This window comes from Ranitomeya imitator, chromosome 2 (genome assembly GCF_032444005.1).
Source record: "Ranitomeya imitator isolate aRanImi1 chromosome 2, aRanImi1.pri, whole genome shotgun sequence".
Taxonomy (NCBI): domain Eukaryota; kingdom Metazoa; phylum Chordata; class Amphibia; order Anura; family Dendrobatidae; genus Ranitomeya; species Ranitomeya imitator.
The window spans coordinates 417543416-417557267 of NC_091283.1; the positions used below are offsets into that span (position 1 = coordinate 417543416).

Consider the following 13852-nt stretch of genomic DNA (forward strand, 5'->3'; position numbering starts at 1 on the left):
AATACCATAATTCCTCTCAGTAGGTGATAATTGTTTCGAGAAAACTGCACATGGACGCCACTTACTCGGATAAATCGCCTGTGACAATACAACTCTCACCCCCACCTCAGAGGCATCCACCTCTACCACAAATGGCTGCGTGATGTCAGGCTGTATTAGTATGGGTGCAGTAGAAAAACACTTCTTCAAAGTCTCAAAAGCCTGACCGGCCGCACTGGATCAGGCAGAGAAGTCTGTGCCTCTTTTGGTCATATCTGTTAAAGGTTTGGCTACTACTGAAAAGTCTTTAATAACTTTGCGATAGTAGTTTGCAAAACCTAAAAACCTCTGTAAGGCCTTAAGGTCCTCAGGACGCTCCCACTCCAGGACCGCCTTAACCTTAGCCGGATCCATATGAAATCCTGTGGAGGATAAGAAATAACCCAAGAACGGAATCTCTTTGACCGTGAACATACATTTCTCAAGTTTGGCAAATAGTTTATTGTCCCTGAGTACCTGAAGGACCTGCCGTACATGATCCTGATGGGACTCCCCAGGGAGGAAGACTGCACCAGTGTATAAACACAACAATAAACAGGGTATACAGGATTAAAAAGGGTTAAACAAAACACAGATATTGAAATAGATAATCGATGGGTTGTACCTCTCTCTCCACTGCTTTCAAGAATGTTTGATGCGCACATTAACGTAGAATATTGTAACTCTGTTAAGTCAATGAAATACATTTGCAAATATGTTAACAAGGGCAGTGATATGGGAGTTTTCCAGCCAGAGAATCCAAAATGTACATCTGATGAGATTGTGCTGTATCAGATGGGAAGGTATATAAGTAGTAATGAAGCCGTGTGGCGATTACTAAGTTTTCCCATCCATGAAAGACATCTGACTGTAGTTCAGCTCAGTGTCCATCTCAAAAAGGGACAATGAGTTTATTTTACTCCCAGCAATGCAGAGGAAAGAGCTTCTCGACCACCCAATACAACATCAGCTTTCTTTCTCCTATGTCAAGCAGATCCATTTGCAAGGACTTTATTATATTCCGATGTTCCAAAATATACATGGAATAAATCGAGAAAAGTATTTTGCAAGAGGAAACAAGGTGCAAGGGTCCCAGGATGGGATGGACGTTCCAGTGATGCTCTTGAACGTGTGTATACAGTGCATCCAAACAACGCAGAGTGTTACTACCTCCGATTACTGCTTCACACTGTCCATGGGCCATCTTCTTTCACATATTTGAAAATAGTTGATGGACAGCTGTGTCAAACTTACAGGGAAGCATGCCAAAAGCGTGGTCTGATCAAAGACGATCAACACTGGGACATGGCATTGCTGAAAGCATCTCTCATTCACTTTCCACCTCAACTAAGAGACCTGTTTGCTATAATAATTACAACCTGTGCCCATTCCAATCTCTGTGCACTTTGGGACAAATACAAAGAATATCTTAGTGAAGATATTCTTAGAGTGCAAAGGAGAGTTAATCCAGACTTAGGCCTTGTTCACACGCTGCGGATTCCGTTGCGGAATTTTCCGCTGCGGATTTGATTAAATCCACAGTGCAAAAAGTACTGCGGATTTATTGCGTTTTTTTGTGTGGTTTCCACTGCGGTATTAGACACCTGCGGATTTTTAACATGGAGCAGGTGCCAAACCGCTGCGGATTCTGCACAAAGAATTGACATGCTGCGGAAAATAAACCGCAGCGTTTCCACACGGTTTTTTCCGCAGCATGTGCACAGCGGTTTTTGTTTTCCATAGGTTAACATTGTACTGTACACCGCATGGAAAACTGCTGCGGATCCGCAGCGTCAAAACCGCTGCAGATCCGCAGCAAAAACCGCAACGTGTGCACATACCCTGAGGGTACTTTCACACTACCTTTTTTTTTAATCCGTCACAATGCGTCGTTTTGCAGAAAAAACGCATCCTGCAAAAGTGCTTGCAGGATGCGTTTTTTCCCCATAGACTTGTATTGACGACGCTTTTGCGACGGATTGCCACACTTCGCATCCGTCTTGCGACGGATGCGTCGTGCTTTGGCAGACCGTCGGGAGCAAAAAACGCTACATGTAACGTTTTTTTCTCCTGACGGACCGCTTTTTCCGACCGCGCATGCGTGGCCGGAACTCCGCTCCCACCTCCCCGCACCTTACAATGGGGCAGCAGATGCGCCGGAAAAATGCATCCGCTGCACCCATTGTGCAAGGCAGCAAACGCTAGCATCGGAATCTCTCCCAACGGGGAGATTCCGACGCTAGCGTGAAAGAAGCCTAAAAGTTAAATTTCACTGCTGACATATTCAACAAAGGCCTCTTGATGTTAGAAGAAAGGTGCATATCTATCAATAGTAAAACTTTAATAGAATTAGGTTTACCAGCACCAAATCGACCAGACTTTGATATTATGAACAGAGATATTCTGCAAGAAAAAAGCTATGATTTGGAAAAATGTAAAGAATTTGTCATATTAAATAAGCTTCTTTCGGTTGATGAACTAAGATCAGCCTATATGGCAATTATGGCTCAGATTTCCAGTGGAAATGGGGGACTATTTTTCCTAGATGCATCAGGAGGTACTGGTAAAACATTTTTAATTAATTTGCTGCTTGCAGAAATTCGCTCAAACAATGACATTGCCTTGGATGTTGCATAATGTGGGATTTCGGCCACTCTTTTAGATAGAGGGCACACGGCTCATTCAGCATTAGGATTGCCCTTTAATCTAGCTCTGTCAGAAACTCCTGTCTGTAATATCACTAAGGGCTCTGGGAAAGCTAAGGTATTACAAACTTGCAAAGTAATTGTTTGTGATGAATGTACCATGGCGCACAAGAAAGCAGTCGAGGCCCTTGAAAGATCTGCAGGGAACTAATTGTTTAATGGGGGAATTGTTGTAATTTTTGCAGGTGACTTCTGCCAGACACTACCTGTTCTTTAGGGAGCAACAAAAGCGGATTAGCTGAATGCCTGTCTAAAATTTATCTGTGGATACATGTGCAGAAGCAAACTAATATGCGGATTCATTTGATGGGAAATACAACTGCAGACAAATTTACACACCAGCTACTATGCCTTGGAAGTGACAGGTTCCCTACCACTACTGGTCTCATTTCCATTCCAGAAGATTTTTGTGAAATTACATCTTCTGTAATGGAACTTATTAGCCAAGTTTTCCCTGATATTTGTAACAATTTTAACAACCATCAGTGGCTTTGTGAACGTGCAATCCTAGCGCCTAAAAATGATAGTGTCAGCTCCATAAATCTACTAACTCAGGGAAGGCTGCCTGGTCTAGCGACCACATACAGTACAGACCAAAAGTTTGGACACACCTTCTCATTTAAAGATTTTTCTGTATTTTTATGACTATGAAAATAGTAAATTCACACTGAAGGCATCAAAACTATGAATTAACACATGTGGAATTATATACTTAACAAAAAAGTGTAAAGCAACTGAAAATATGTCTTATATTCTAGGTTCTTGATAGTAGCCACCTTTTGCTTTGCACACTCTTGGCATTCTCTTGATGAGCTTCAAGAGGTAGTCACCGGAAATGGTTTTCACTTCACAGGTGTGCCCTGTCAGGTTTAATAAGTGGGATTTCTTGCCTTAAAAATGGGGTTGGGACCATCAGTTGTGTTGAGCAGAAGTCTGGTGGATACACAGCTGATAGTCTTTCTGAATAGACTGTTAGTATTTGTTTAATGGCAAGAAAAAAGCAGCTAAGTAAAGAAAAACGAGTGGCCATAATTACCTTACGAAATGAAGGTCAGTTTGGGCAAACTTTGAAAGTGTCCCCAAGTGCAGTTGCAAAAACCATCAAGCACTACAAAGAAACTGGCCCAAATGAGGACCTCCCCAGGAAAGGAAGACCAAGAGTCACCTCTGATTCTGAGGATAAGTTTATCCGAGTCACCAGCCTCAGAAATCGCAGGTTAACAGCAGCTCAGATTAGAGACCAGGTCAATGCCACACAGAGTTCTAGCAGCAGACACATCTCTTCAACAACTGTTAAGAGGAGACATTGTGCAGCAGGCCTTCATGGTAAAATAGCTGCTAGGAAACCACTGCTAAGGACAGACAACAAGCAGAGGAGACTTGTTTGGGCTAAAGTCCACAAGGAATGGACATTAGACCAGTGGAAATCTGTGCTTTGGTCTGATGAGTCCAAATTTGAGATCTTTGGTTCCAACCACCATGTTTTGCGTGACGCAGAAAAGGTGAACGGATAGCCTCTACATGCTTGGTTCCCACCGTGAAGCAAGGAAGAGGAGGTGTGATGGTGTGGAGGTACTTTGCTGGTGACACTGCTGGGGATTTATTCAAAATTGAAGGCATACTGAACCAGCATGGCTACCACATCATCTTGCAGTGGCATGCTATTCCATCCGGTTTACACTTAGTTGGACCATCATTTATTTTTCAACAGGACAATGACCCCAAACAAACCTCAAGGCTGTTTAGGGGCTATTTGACCAAGATGGAGAGTGATGGGGTGCTACGCCAGATGACCTGGCCTCCACAGTCACCAGACCTGAACCCAATCAATATGGTTTGGGGTGAGCTGGACCGCAGAGTGTAGGCAAAAGGGCCAACAAGTGCTAAGCATCTATGGGAACTCCTTCAAGATTGTTGGAAGACCATTCCCGGTGACTACCTCTTGAAGCTCATCAAGAGAATGCCAAGAGTGTGCAAAGCAGTCATCAAAGCAAAAGGTGGCTCCTTTGAAGAACCTAGAATATAAAACATATTTTCAGTTGTTTCAAACTTTTATATTAAGTATAAAATTCCACATGTGTTAATTCATAGTTTTGATGCCTTCAGTGTGAATTTACAATTTTCATAGTCATGAAAATACAGAAAAATCTTTAAATGAGAAGGTGTGTCCAAACTTTAGGTCTGTACTGTACATGTCCATTGAGTCAGTCATGGAGAGTGAACAAGCCATAATGTATACATTGGAGTTCCTGAGTTCTTTGGAGCTTCCCAGAATGCCACCACATAAGCTCACTTTAAAAATAGGAGCCACAATAATTTTGCTTCGGAACCTTGACCCACCAAAAATGTGTAACGGCACAAGATTGTGCATTAAGAGTCTCATGCCCAATGTTATTGAAGCCACTATTCTTATGCGAAACTCTAAGGGAGCAAATGTTTTCATTCCGCGTATTCCTTTGCTACCAAGCGACATGCCCTTCAATTTTAAGCGTTTGCAGTTCCCAATCCGACTTGCATTTGCTATGACTATGAACAAAGCAGAAGGTCAATCACTTAAAGTAGCCGGCACTAATTTAGAGAGCCCGTGTTTTTTACATGGACAGTTGTATGTTGCTTGCTCTAGAGTGGGTAGCGCCAAAAATCTTTTCATATATGCAGGTAAAACCAGAAACATTGTTTACCAAAAAGCACTACAATAGATAGTTATTAACTCTAAACTAATTTTACTCTTTTGTCCGTGAACTACTTATAGATTACACTGGAGGGAATTAATTGGGTGTAAATGTTTTATATGTTTGTGTAAGGTGCATAAATTTTCATTTTTGATAAAAGAAATAGTTGTAATAGTTTATACTACATAATATGTATTGAATATGTAATATCAATAAAAATGTTGAAATAAAAAAGTTGTTGTTGATATCAATGTTACGACAAATTAGTAAAATGCCAAAATAATAAAAATTTTAAGTGGAAAAAAAAATTACTGTAGTACTCTGAAAATGTAAATTTCAGGGTGACACTGAAAATTTAACTTTAGCTACCATAACCAACAATTTAACATATTTTCCGCTAGCGAAGCCGAGGGTATTCTACTAGTACATAAATACAATACAGTTACAAAAAGACACAAAAACACAAATGTATACATATCTACATACAAAATAAAGACACATACAAGAAAATACACAGGTACACATACTAAAAAAAATCACTGACATGCACATACATTTATGATAACAAATACACACACACATACAAAAACATACACATACATTCAGGAAGAGAGAAAAATACAGTTAATCACAAAAAAGAAAAAAATCTTATAACCCATCACAAACACAAAGATGCACATTATATTTTGTTTACTTTGAGACACTACTGTTTCACATTCACTTCCTAAAGGTCACAATCTCTGAGCCCTTAGAAGCACAAGTTTCAAGTTTACCCAATACCCATCTGATATCCAGGATCACAAATACTGCCCTAGTGTTCAATCCATCAAAAATGGAAAAAAGTCCTATAAGAGTCCATAGGTTCACCACCACCCACCGATCATTCTTACCTCTTATAATAGGAAGTCCACAGTGGTGATATATTATTAACTATCTGTTCCTTGCGGGAAAGAAGTAGTCCTACCATAGTGACCAGACATAGTGCCAGGAAGATCTTCATTAAGAACTTCAATCGTAGGTTCACGTAGGGGATCATCTTGAGATTTTATTTTTTATTCTTCCAGCTCTTACCGGTGTTGATTCAGTTTTCAGCATGTGAGTGCCTTATCAGTGGGATTCCTAGTACATGGGTGAGGGCACTGGTGTCAGCTCAGGACTGGTAGTGCTCCAGTGTTGCCCTTCTTCAGCTCCGCGCTCAGTGGTGTATGACAGGTCCAAACATGCGTGTGCATACAGTGTGTGCATGTGTGTAGTCTGACAATGTGAGTCTCTGCAGAGCATTCCCGGACAGTACAGAGGCAGCTGTGTCAGACACTTATGCGGAAGGCGGGTCACTACAGCACTGTGTTTTAGGGCAGGCTAATATATCTTTTGAAATATGCAATGATTAACTCATTAGTCACTGCCACTGCGAGAGTCCGACACTCTTAAGGAGAACAAGCCGTTTATAGACTGTAAGCTATTGGCTAATATCAGAATATTGCTACCCTGCAGCATTTTTTTTTTTACTTTTAAATTAACTTTATTCTATGGGTTGTTACAGCTACGCCATTTTCTAATAATTGCACACTCATGGCTTTTGTTAGGTTCCTAGCTGCCATAGGAAAGTGTTGTCGATTAACTAACCTGGCAAACACCTTAGAACAGGGGTGGACACTGGCAGATTTGGGCTCCTGTGCATTTACATAACATACTATAATATATAATATACCGCGTACCAAATTATTATACAAATGCTAATTTTTCTGTAATTTTCATAAATGGTGCAGATGAGTTAGTATAATGTTCAAATCTTCAACCATTAAAGGATAAATAACATTTTATTGGACAAACCTCCCAATAAAAACAGGAGTTTTTCACTTTTTTAATCAAAAACATCTAAAAAGGCCAAGTTATGTAAGCATAAGGACATGCTGCCAACGTTTCCCCCTTGATGGAACAAATTCATTTGTTGTAATGTCATGTGAATTGTGCCCTGCGTCTTTTTGAATATCGTGATGTAATGTACCATGTGAAATGTAATATGTTCCGATGTAATATATAGAGTTGTGATAAGTAAAGTATAATGTGCTATAGACAATATTACTAATATGCAGAGAAAGGTATAGTGTATAAGATAGGTAGTATAGTGATGGATAGTTGACTGTAGTTTAGGTAGTGACATTAGGGTAAGATAAAAGTTAATGTTTTGGACTGGCCCATAGTGGAAGGGACTTACTGTTAGGACAATTGACCGCTTTCTGAGTTAGAGTTTAGAGTGTAATGTAAGCAGTGCTGCCGTGGGCTGATTCATAGGAAGAGGATAGCAAGATCCTGAGGGAAGTCACTGACTAGTTACCTTCCGGAGAAAGATCCATGTAGAGGACGTTGAGTCACAAACCCCTGAGCTTGCAACGCTAAACGTAATGGGCCTAAACAGGACTGAGTTTGTGGACCAAAGAAGGGTACAAAGCAGTAGATCCAGGGCATCAGTAGTGGAAGAAATAGGACGCAGAACTGCTGAGCGAGTTGAGAGACTTGTTGACCAGAACTGTGGCTGGGTTGTGGCAACGTAGGAAGAAACAGTGTGTGTGCAAAGCCCTAGAGTACAACTACAGAGGATGGATACTGTGTGAGAGAAAATGCTTTATGCCATAGACAAAAAAGACAAAAAAGACAAAAAAGACTTTGTGCCCACTATCCCTTGTATATAACTTTTGCCAAGTTATCATTCAGTCAAGACATTATTTTTGAATGATGGTTTCCTTTACTGAACTGTGGAAACTATGGTCCTGCCCAGCCCACATCACCAACTATCCGCAACCTGCATGGGCGTAATGTCCTCACAGCACAAGTCCAAACACCCAGACAGGACCCATACTTTCATGTAGCGCGCTGGGGAATTAAGCAGATGAGTGCCTTTCCCGCAGCTACCGGCCTTGCACCATGCATACCTCTTGCATCTAAAGGGCAACACATTGCAAGGAAGACGTGAGTGACGAGGAAGATTGTGACCATGCTGTGGTCTAATATTGTGTCGAACAAGGACTGCAAGGAGGTGAGTGGTGCGAAACATTCCCACCCAACATCGGCGTGGGAGTAGTTAAAGGGAATAAAGCAATGTCTAACCCTTCAAGAGGTATGCCTACAGAGGGGAGTGCCAGAACCAAGAGCGCCAGTCCACAGCAAGTAGTGAGTATCGTTGCAGAGTGAGGTGGAAAGAGGAGATCCGCTCAGTATGCTGTGTTCCAAGGAAACGGGCAGGGACAATCAAGAAACTGGATGGTAGTCAGAGAGGACTCCACCCAGCGAAAGACAGGGCCATGATGGGCCTCAGGAGGTGGAAGAGATGTCGCCGTTTGAGAGTTGTAAGTCATCGAGAGATCAGCAGTGGTAGATAATGGTGGATTGGCAGATTGTATTTGCGTGGAGCGAGTCTTCCAATGAGAACGCTGGCCGATAATGGTTACCCCAGCAGATGAAGATGGCAGACAAGAAAGTGAGACCAGGCAGCCTGCTGGAAAGTGTCAAGGCCGAGCAGAATCCGTGGCCATGGACAGCGGCCTGGTTGGAGGATCGCGATAGGGTTAACCATCTGCAGACCCTGCAAGTCCAGATGCCAGGGGGTCCCCTTTCAACTCTGAAGGCTCTTCCACGAAGCCCAGAGGTGAACCCCAAAACTGGGGTGCACACCTTTTTTAACTTAAGTGAAGGGGATTGCGGGGTGGTCCGGCCCCTAAAAGGAACAGGAGCAATGGATCAGGCAAGTTTGATAGCCCCAATGGAGGAAGAGGAAGAGGCGTAGTCAGCAGTGGTAGTTGATGGCCCTCATGAGGCAGTAGCTGAAGGATGACTCCATGGAGTGATTGCTTCCCTATCCAGCAGGTGCTAATTGAGAAGGTATCATCCCAGGAGGTGCCAGATCCTATCCCAAACTATGCTGAGGACAGGAGAGTTAGAGGCCTGTGGCCTTGTGGTGAAATGCAGCCAAGTGACCTGGCGGATAAGGCCATCGGGTCCCCTAGAAGAGAGGCCATGTTGAGCCCCATGCTGCAGGACAGTTACAGGTGTCTGAAGGCCAAGGTTTCAGAGGGTCTAAAACCCAACTATATCCAGGAGTCCCCACGTGGAAGCCACGGATGGCAAAACTTGTTTTTACCACCCCTGTGGGATTGCACAGATGCTGCAGCCACTGGAGGATCCTTCACCTTCAGCCAAGGGCTGCATCTTGTTCAATGGGGAAAATGTCTAGAGAGGACAGTTTGCCTGTAGAGAAGACAAGATTGTAAATAATGGTACTGTGCCTCCATTTGATGGAGGTTGTATTGAGGACTGTGTTCCCATCCTATGACTGATGGGAGACAATGGACTTTGAACTTTATGGCCTGTATCCTTACCATAAGAGCTGATATTGGGGGAGAGCGGATAGACAACCCGATGTGCCAGCCGGGTTTAAGTTATTTTGTATTGGCTTATGGGCCCTTGTGGAACAGGGCCAACATTGACCCGGGGGACTGTTGCCTGGTTGGAGAGACTAGAACTCTGGGTTCCAGGTTTCTAACCGAGAGGATCAGTTAATACAGAATGAAAAGAGAGGTTCAGTAACATAATTAATGTGCAGGAGAGTAGCCCACCATATGTCTTAAGTAAACCAGTATAAGAAATGAGCAGGAGAGTGTACTGGCATCAACTCCAATTGATAATTCTAAGTAGTGTGCAGAAGGATGTATGGGTGTAAAAGTTTTGGTGTTTTGCAGGTTCTGGATGGTTGAGGATGACCATCATTAAAGAAGGGGGAAATTAAGGATATGGACATGCTGCCCCCTTGAACAAGTTTATTGTTGTAATGTCATGTGAATTGTGTCCTGCGTCTTTGTGAATATCGTGATCTAATGTGGCATGTGAAATGTAATATGTTCCTGTGTAATATATAAAGTGTAATCAGTGTAAAAAAAGAAAATTGGATCAGCATAGGAAATATAAAATTAAAAATTGTATTCCATTAAATAAAAAATAGGATATTGATAGTCCCAGGTTAAAATCATGTTCACTCTGACGTGTTTCTGGCCAAACCCCTTAGTCATAGAGTAGACTACTCTATGGCTAAGGCTGGTTTCACATTTGCGGATGGAGGTGCTGCGGAGGGCTGCGTACGGCCTCTGTGAAGCTCCGCCCATTGCAGCACCTCCTCCGGTCAGCTCCACCTACGTTGGCATGCGGCGTGCATACCCTATCTTTACCATTAGGTATGCAGGCTATGCCGATGTATGCGGATGCCTCAGCATGCATTGTTTGGACGGTGCGGCGACCGCACCAAAATGCAACTCGTTGCGTTCGGTGCAGGTCACCGCACCAGCAAAACAACGCATGCGGATGCATCCGCATACATCGGCATGGCCTGCGTACCTAATGGTAAACATGGGATATGCACGACGCATGCTGACATGGGCGGAGCTTCCTGGAGGAGGGACAGTGGTGGGCAGAGCTTCCCGGAGGACGTACGCAGCCCTCCACAGCACCTCCATCTGCAAAAGTGAAACCAACCTAAGGGCTTCGTCCAAAAACACATTAGTGAGCATGATAGTGAGCATGTGATTGAGTTCACTCCAGGATTAAGCGCAGAAACCGGAGGCCGGAATTCCGAGCTTGTGGGGGCAACTGTATGCCCCACAGCAGAAATCGGCGGCAGGAGATTCCAAGTTTCCTGGCCACCATTACACCCGAAGGCACAGCAGCAGATAGAGCCCAGAATCGCCACAAGAAGGGACACCTGTCAAAAGGATTGAGTTCCCTGCCATGTGGGTAGTGTCCACCTAAAAGGACAGTGAGAGAGAGAACCTTGTACAGAGCCTCAGGCAGCAAGGGACTTAGAACACAGCACAGAAAGGAAGGCTTCCAACCCCACCTGGCTAGGGGGATTCCAAATCGCTTCCAGGCTGCCCGGATTCCAAAAACCACCTGTAACCTGTACCTGAACTGCATCAGTAAAAGGTAAAGGGACTGCAACCTTGTGTCCTCTAGTTTTTTGCTGCACTCCACCATCAATCATCCTTTCATCAGCTACACCAGGGCCGAATACCACAAATGGCATCACAAACTTACTACATTAGACTTTATTCCCAGTTTAGTTAATCCCCTTTTTACTGGATGCCCAGGGCCACGGACCGGGTCACTACCACCGTGACCACCCCTTTAAGAACAGAACCAGCCCAGTACCGAGTGCCCCATGGTCCTAGCGGGCACTCCACTTTGTACTCTGACCCTTGCTGCCTGAAGCTCTGCACAAACCCTCTCAGTGTCTGTACTTCCAATCCACATGGCTGACAGCCTGAGCCTGTCTTGGGCATTGCCTTCTCACTGGCAGCCCCAGGCTCCTGACCTGCTGTGTTGCCTCCAGATGTCAGTTGTCTCCTGCCCTCCGGATTCTGTGGCTGAGTATGAAATCTTCTCACCACCACGGACTCTGGTGTTCAGTCTCTTTGCGCTTTATCTTGGGGTGAGCCCAATCACAGCTCCAGACCCCAGGCTCCTCTCTTGCTTCCTTTCCCTTCAGTGTTTCACACTCAACTCATTAACCCCACATCCAGACTAGAACTTATAGTGAAGCTACCCTGAAACCGGGCTTAGAGCTCCCCCTTCTGGTCTGGAGTTAGAAAGGTGCTGTATGATTGTATTACCTGATTAGGGAATCCCTCCTTGCATCCAGGCATGACATCACCCCCTGTGAGGAAGGCAATGCCATGCCATGACTCCTGGGGTGCCACATAGGTAGTTCAAAATATAGATAATATGCAGGGGTTAAGGAACAGTGGAAAAAAAGTATTAACAGTTGGGGGTTTAACTTAGCCTGTCAGACATTTTTCAGGACTTGGTAATCCCAGAGCAGGTGATGGCACCAACAACGGCTGATGCGGCACTTCTCCAATATGGTCCTGGAGGTACTGATGATCCATCTTCTGGTGGCAGCGGTTGGTCTCTGATACCTTCTGCTGAGCCCCTAGTCCATATACTAATGTGACCAGAAGAGAGTGGGCCATTGCACTGTCTGAGCTCGACGGGGCCTGGCAGACATAAACTGGTGAATCAGGGCACAAATGTCAGTCCTGCAGCCGGTCGCTCTCTCTGGCAGAACGCGTGCAGTACTCATTAGCCTAGAACATTCAACACCGTGCTTTGTGGTGACCAATGGGCATACTGCACGTCCCTCCTCACAGTCTCTGTCAGTGAGGGTGGGGAAGCTCGAGCACAGGCCTGCGCTATATCGATGCTTTAGGGCCAGAGCACTCACATCCCCCTTCTGCGCGCTGTCCGTTTCCACGTGTGCTGTCTGTAAGAGCTTAGCCACACCCCCTCTTTCTGCCTGCAATGGTTTGTCCAGTCTCTTAAGCTTTACCCCGTACAACAGAGGAGACAGCCCCGACAGTTCTGGACCCGGCACAAAAAAGGTAACCGTGGTACAGTCCCTCTTTTTACACTCCCCCTCTCCTTTTGCTCTCCATTTCACAGGCGAGAGTTCTTGTAGTAAACGCTGACATTCTTAAATCTCCTGGATGATTTGCTGCCACATAAATTGGTCTTGTTCATATCGGTTGGGTGCTATTCCTGCTGTTGTCTGTTCTGTGCGGCATAAGCCAGGTTGAGGAATGGAGACAGGTTGAGTAGTGGAGTCAGGTTGAGTAGTGGAGTCAGGTTGCGCGGGGGCGAGGATGGGGACGCACCCAGGTTCAAGCGAGCAGCCAATTCGGGAGCTTCAAGTTCCTGTTCCTCTTCTGGGTCGATGGACAGGGGATCGGAGAAGTCTTCCTAGTCATAGTCGAGAGCTGTGGAGGGGCGCGTTTCAGGGACAACTTCTGTTCGCTCTGTTTGGTCAGGGTCTCGGGACAAGCAAAGAAGTAACATGTTTCGATGAATTACTCGAGTGGGAGTGTCTTCTTTCCCCTCAGGTTGGACCTCATAGATGGGACCTTCAGATCTGATCCTGCATTTCACCCGATACGGGGTCTTTTCCCACCGATACTCCAATTTGCCTCGAGGACGTTTGTCTCAGACCAACACACGGTCCCGAGCCTTAAGAGCTGTCCCCCCGCAGTGGGGCCACTTCATGATGTTCCAGTTCCCAGAACTTGGTCAGCATAAGTCAATGTAGAGTCTGCAAACAGTGTCGATGTTCACGGACCCAGGTGGATACCCCCGTCCATGGGTAGTCCTCCTCTGGATCCAATTCCAGCTCAGTGATTTATCGCCCTTTCTGGCCAAACAGCAGGGTGTATGCTGTATATCGAGTTGTAATGTGCATCCGATTATTGTACACCCAGACTAATTCAGCCACAAACTCAGGCCAGGGAACTTCTGGTCTTCCTCCAGGGTTCTCAGCATCTGAATCAGCATCCGATTAAAATGCTCACAGGCCCCATTCGCTTGGTGGTGTTATGGCGTTGTCCTGGATTTCTCGATCTGACACAGGTGATGCAGTTCTTC

General features: G+C 44.8%; 1 protein-coding gene across 1 annotated transcript in view; it reads right to left on the reverse strand.

The window, feature by feature from the left end:
• LOC138664251 (alpha-N-acetylgalactosaminide alpha-2,6-sialyltransferase 2-like) overlaps positions 1-6702 on the reverse strand; it is a 255203-nt gene extending 248501 nt beyond the window's left edge. The window contains exon 1 of the mRNA XM_069750778.1: positions 6286-6702. Within this exon, the coding sequence (XP_069606879.1) occupies positions 6286-6431 (146 nt within the window). The 5' untranslated portion in view covers positions 6432-6702. The remainder of the gene's footprint in view (positions 1-6285) is intronic.
• Positions 6703-13852: the final 7150 nt, after the last annotated feature.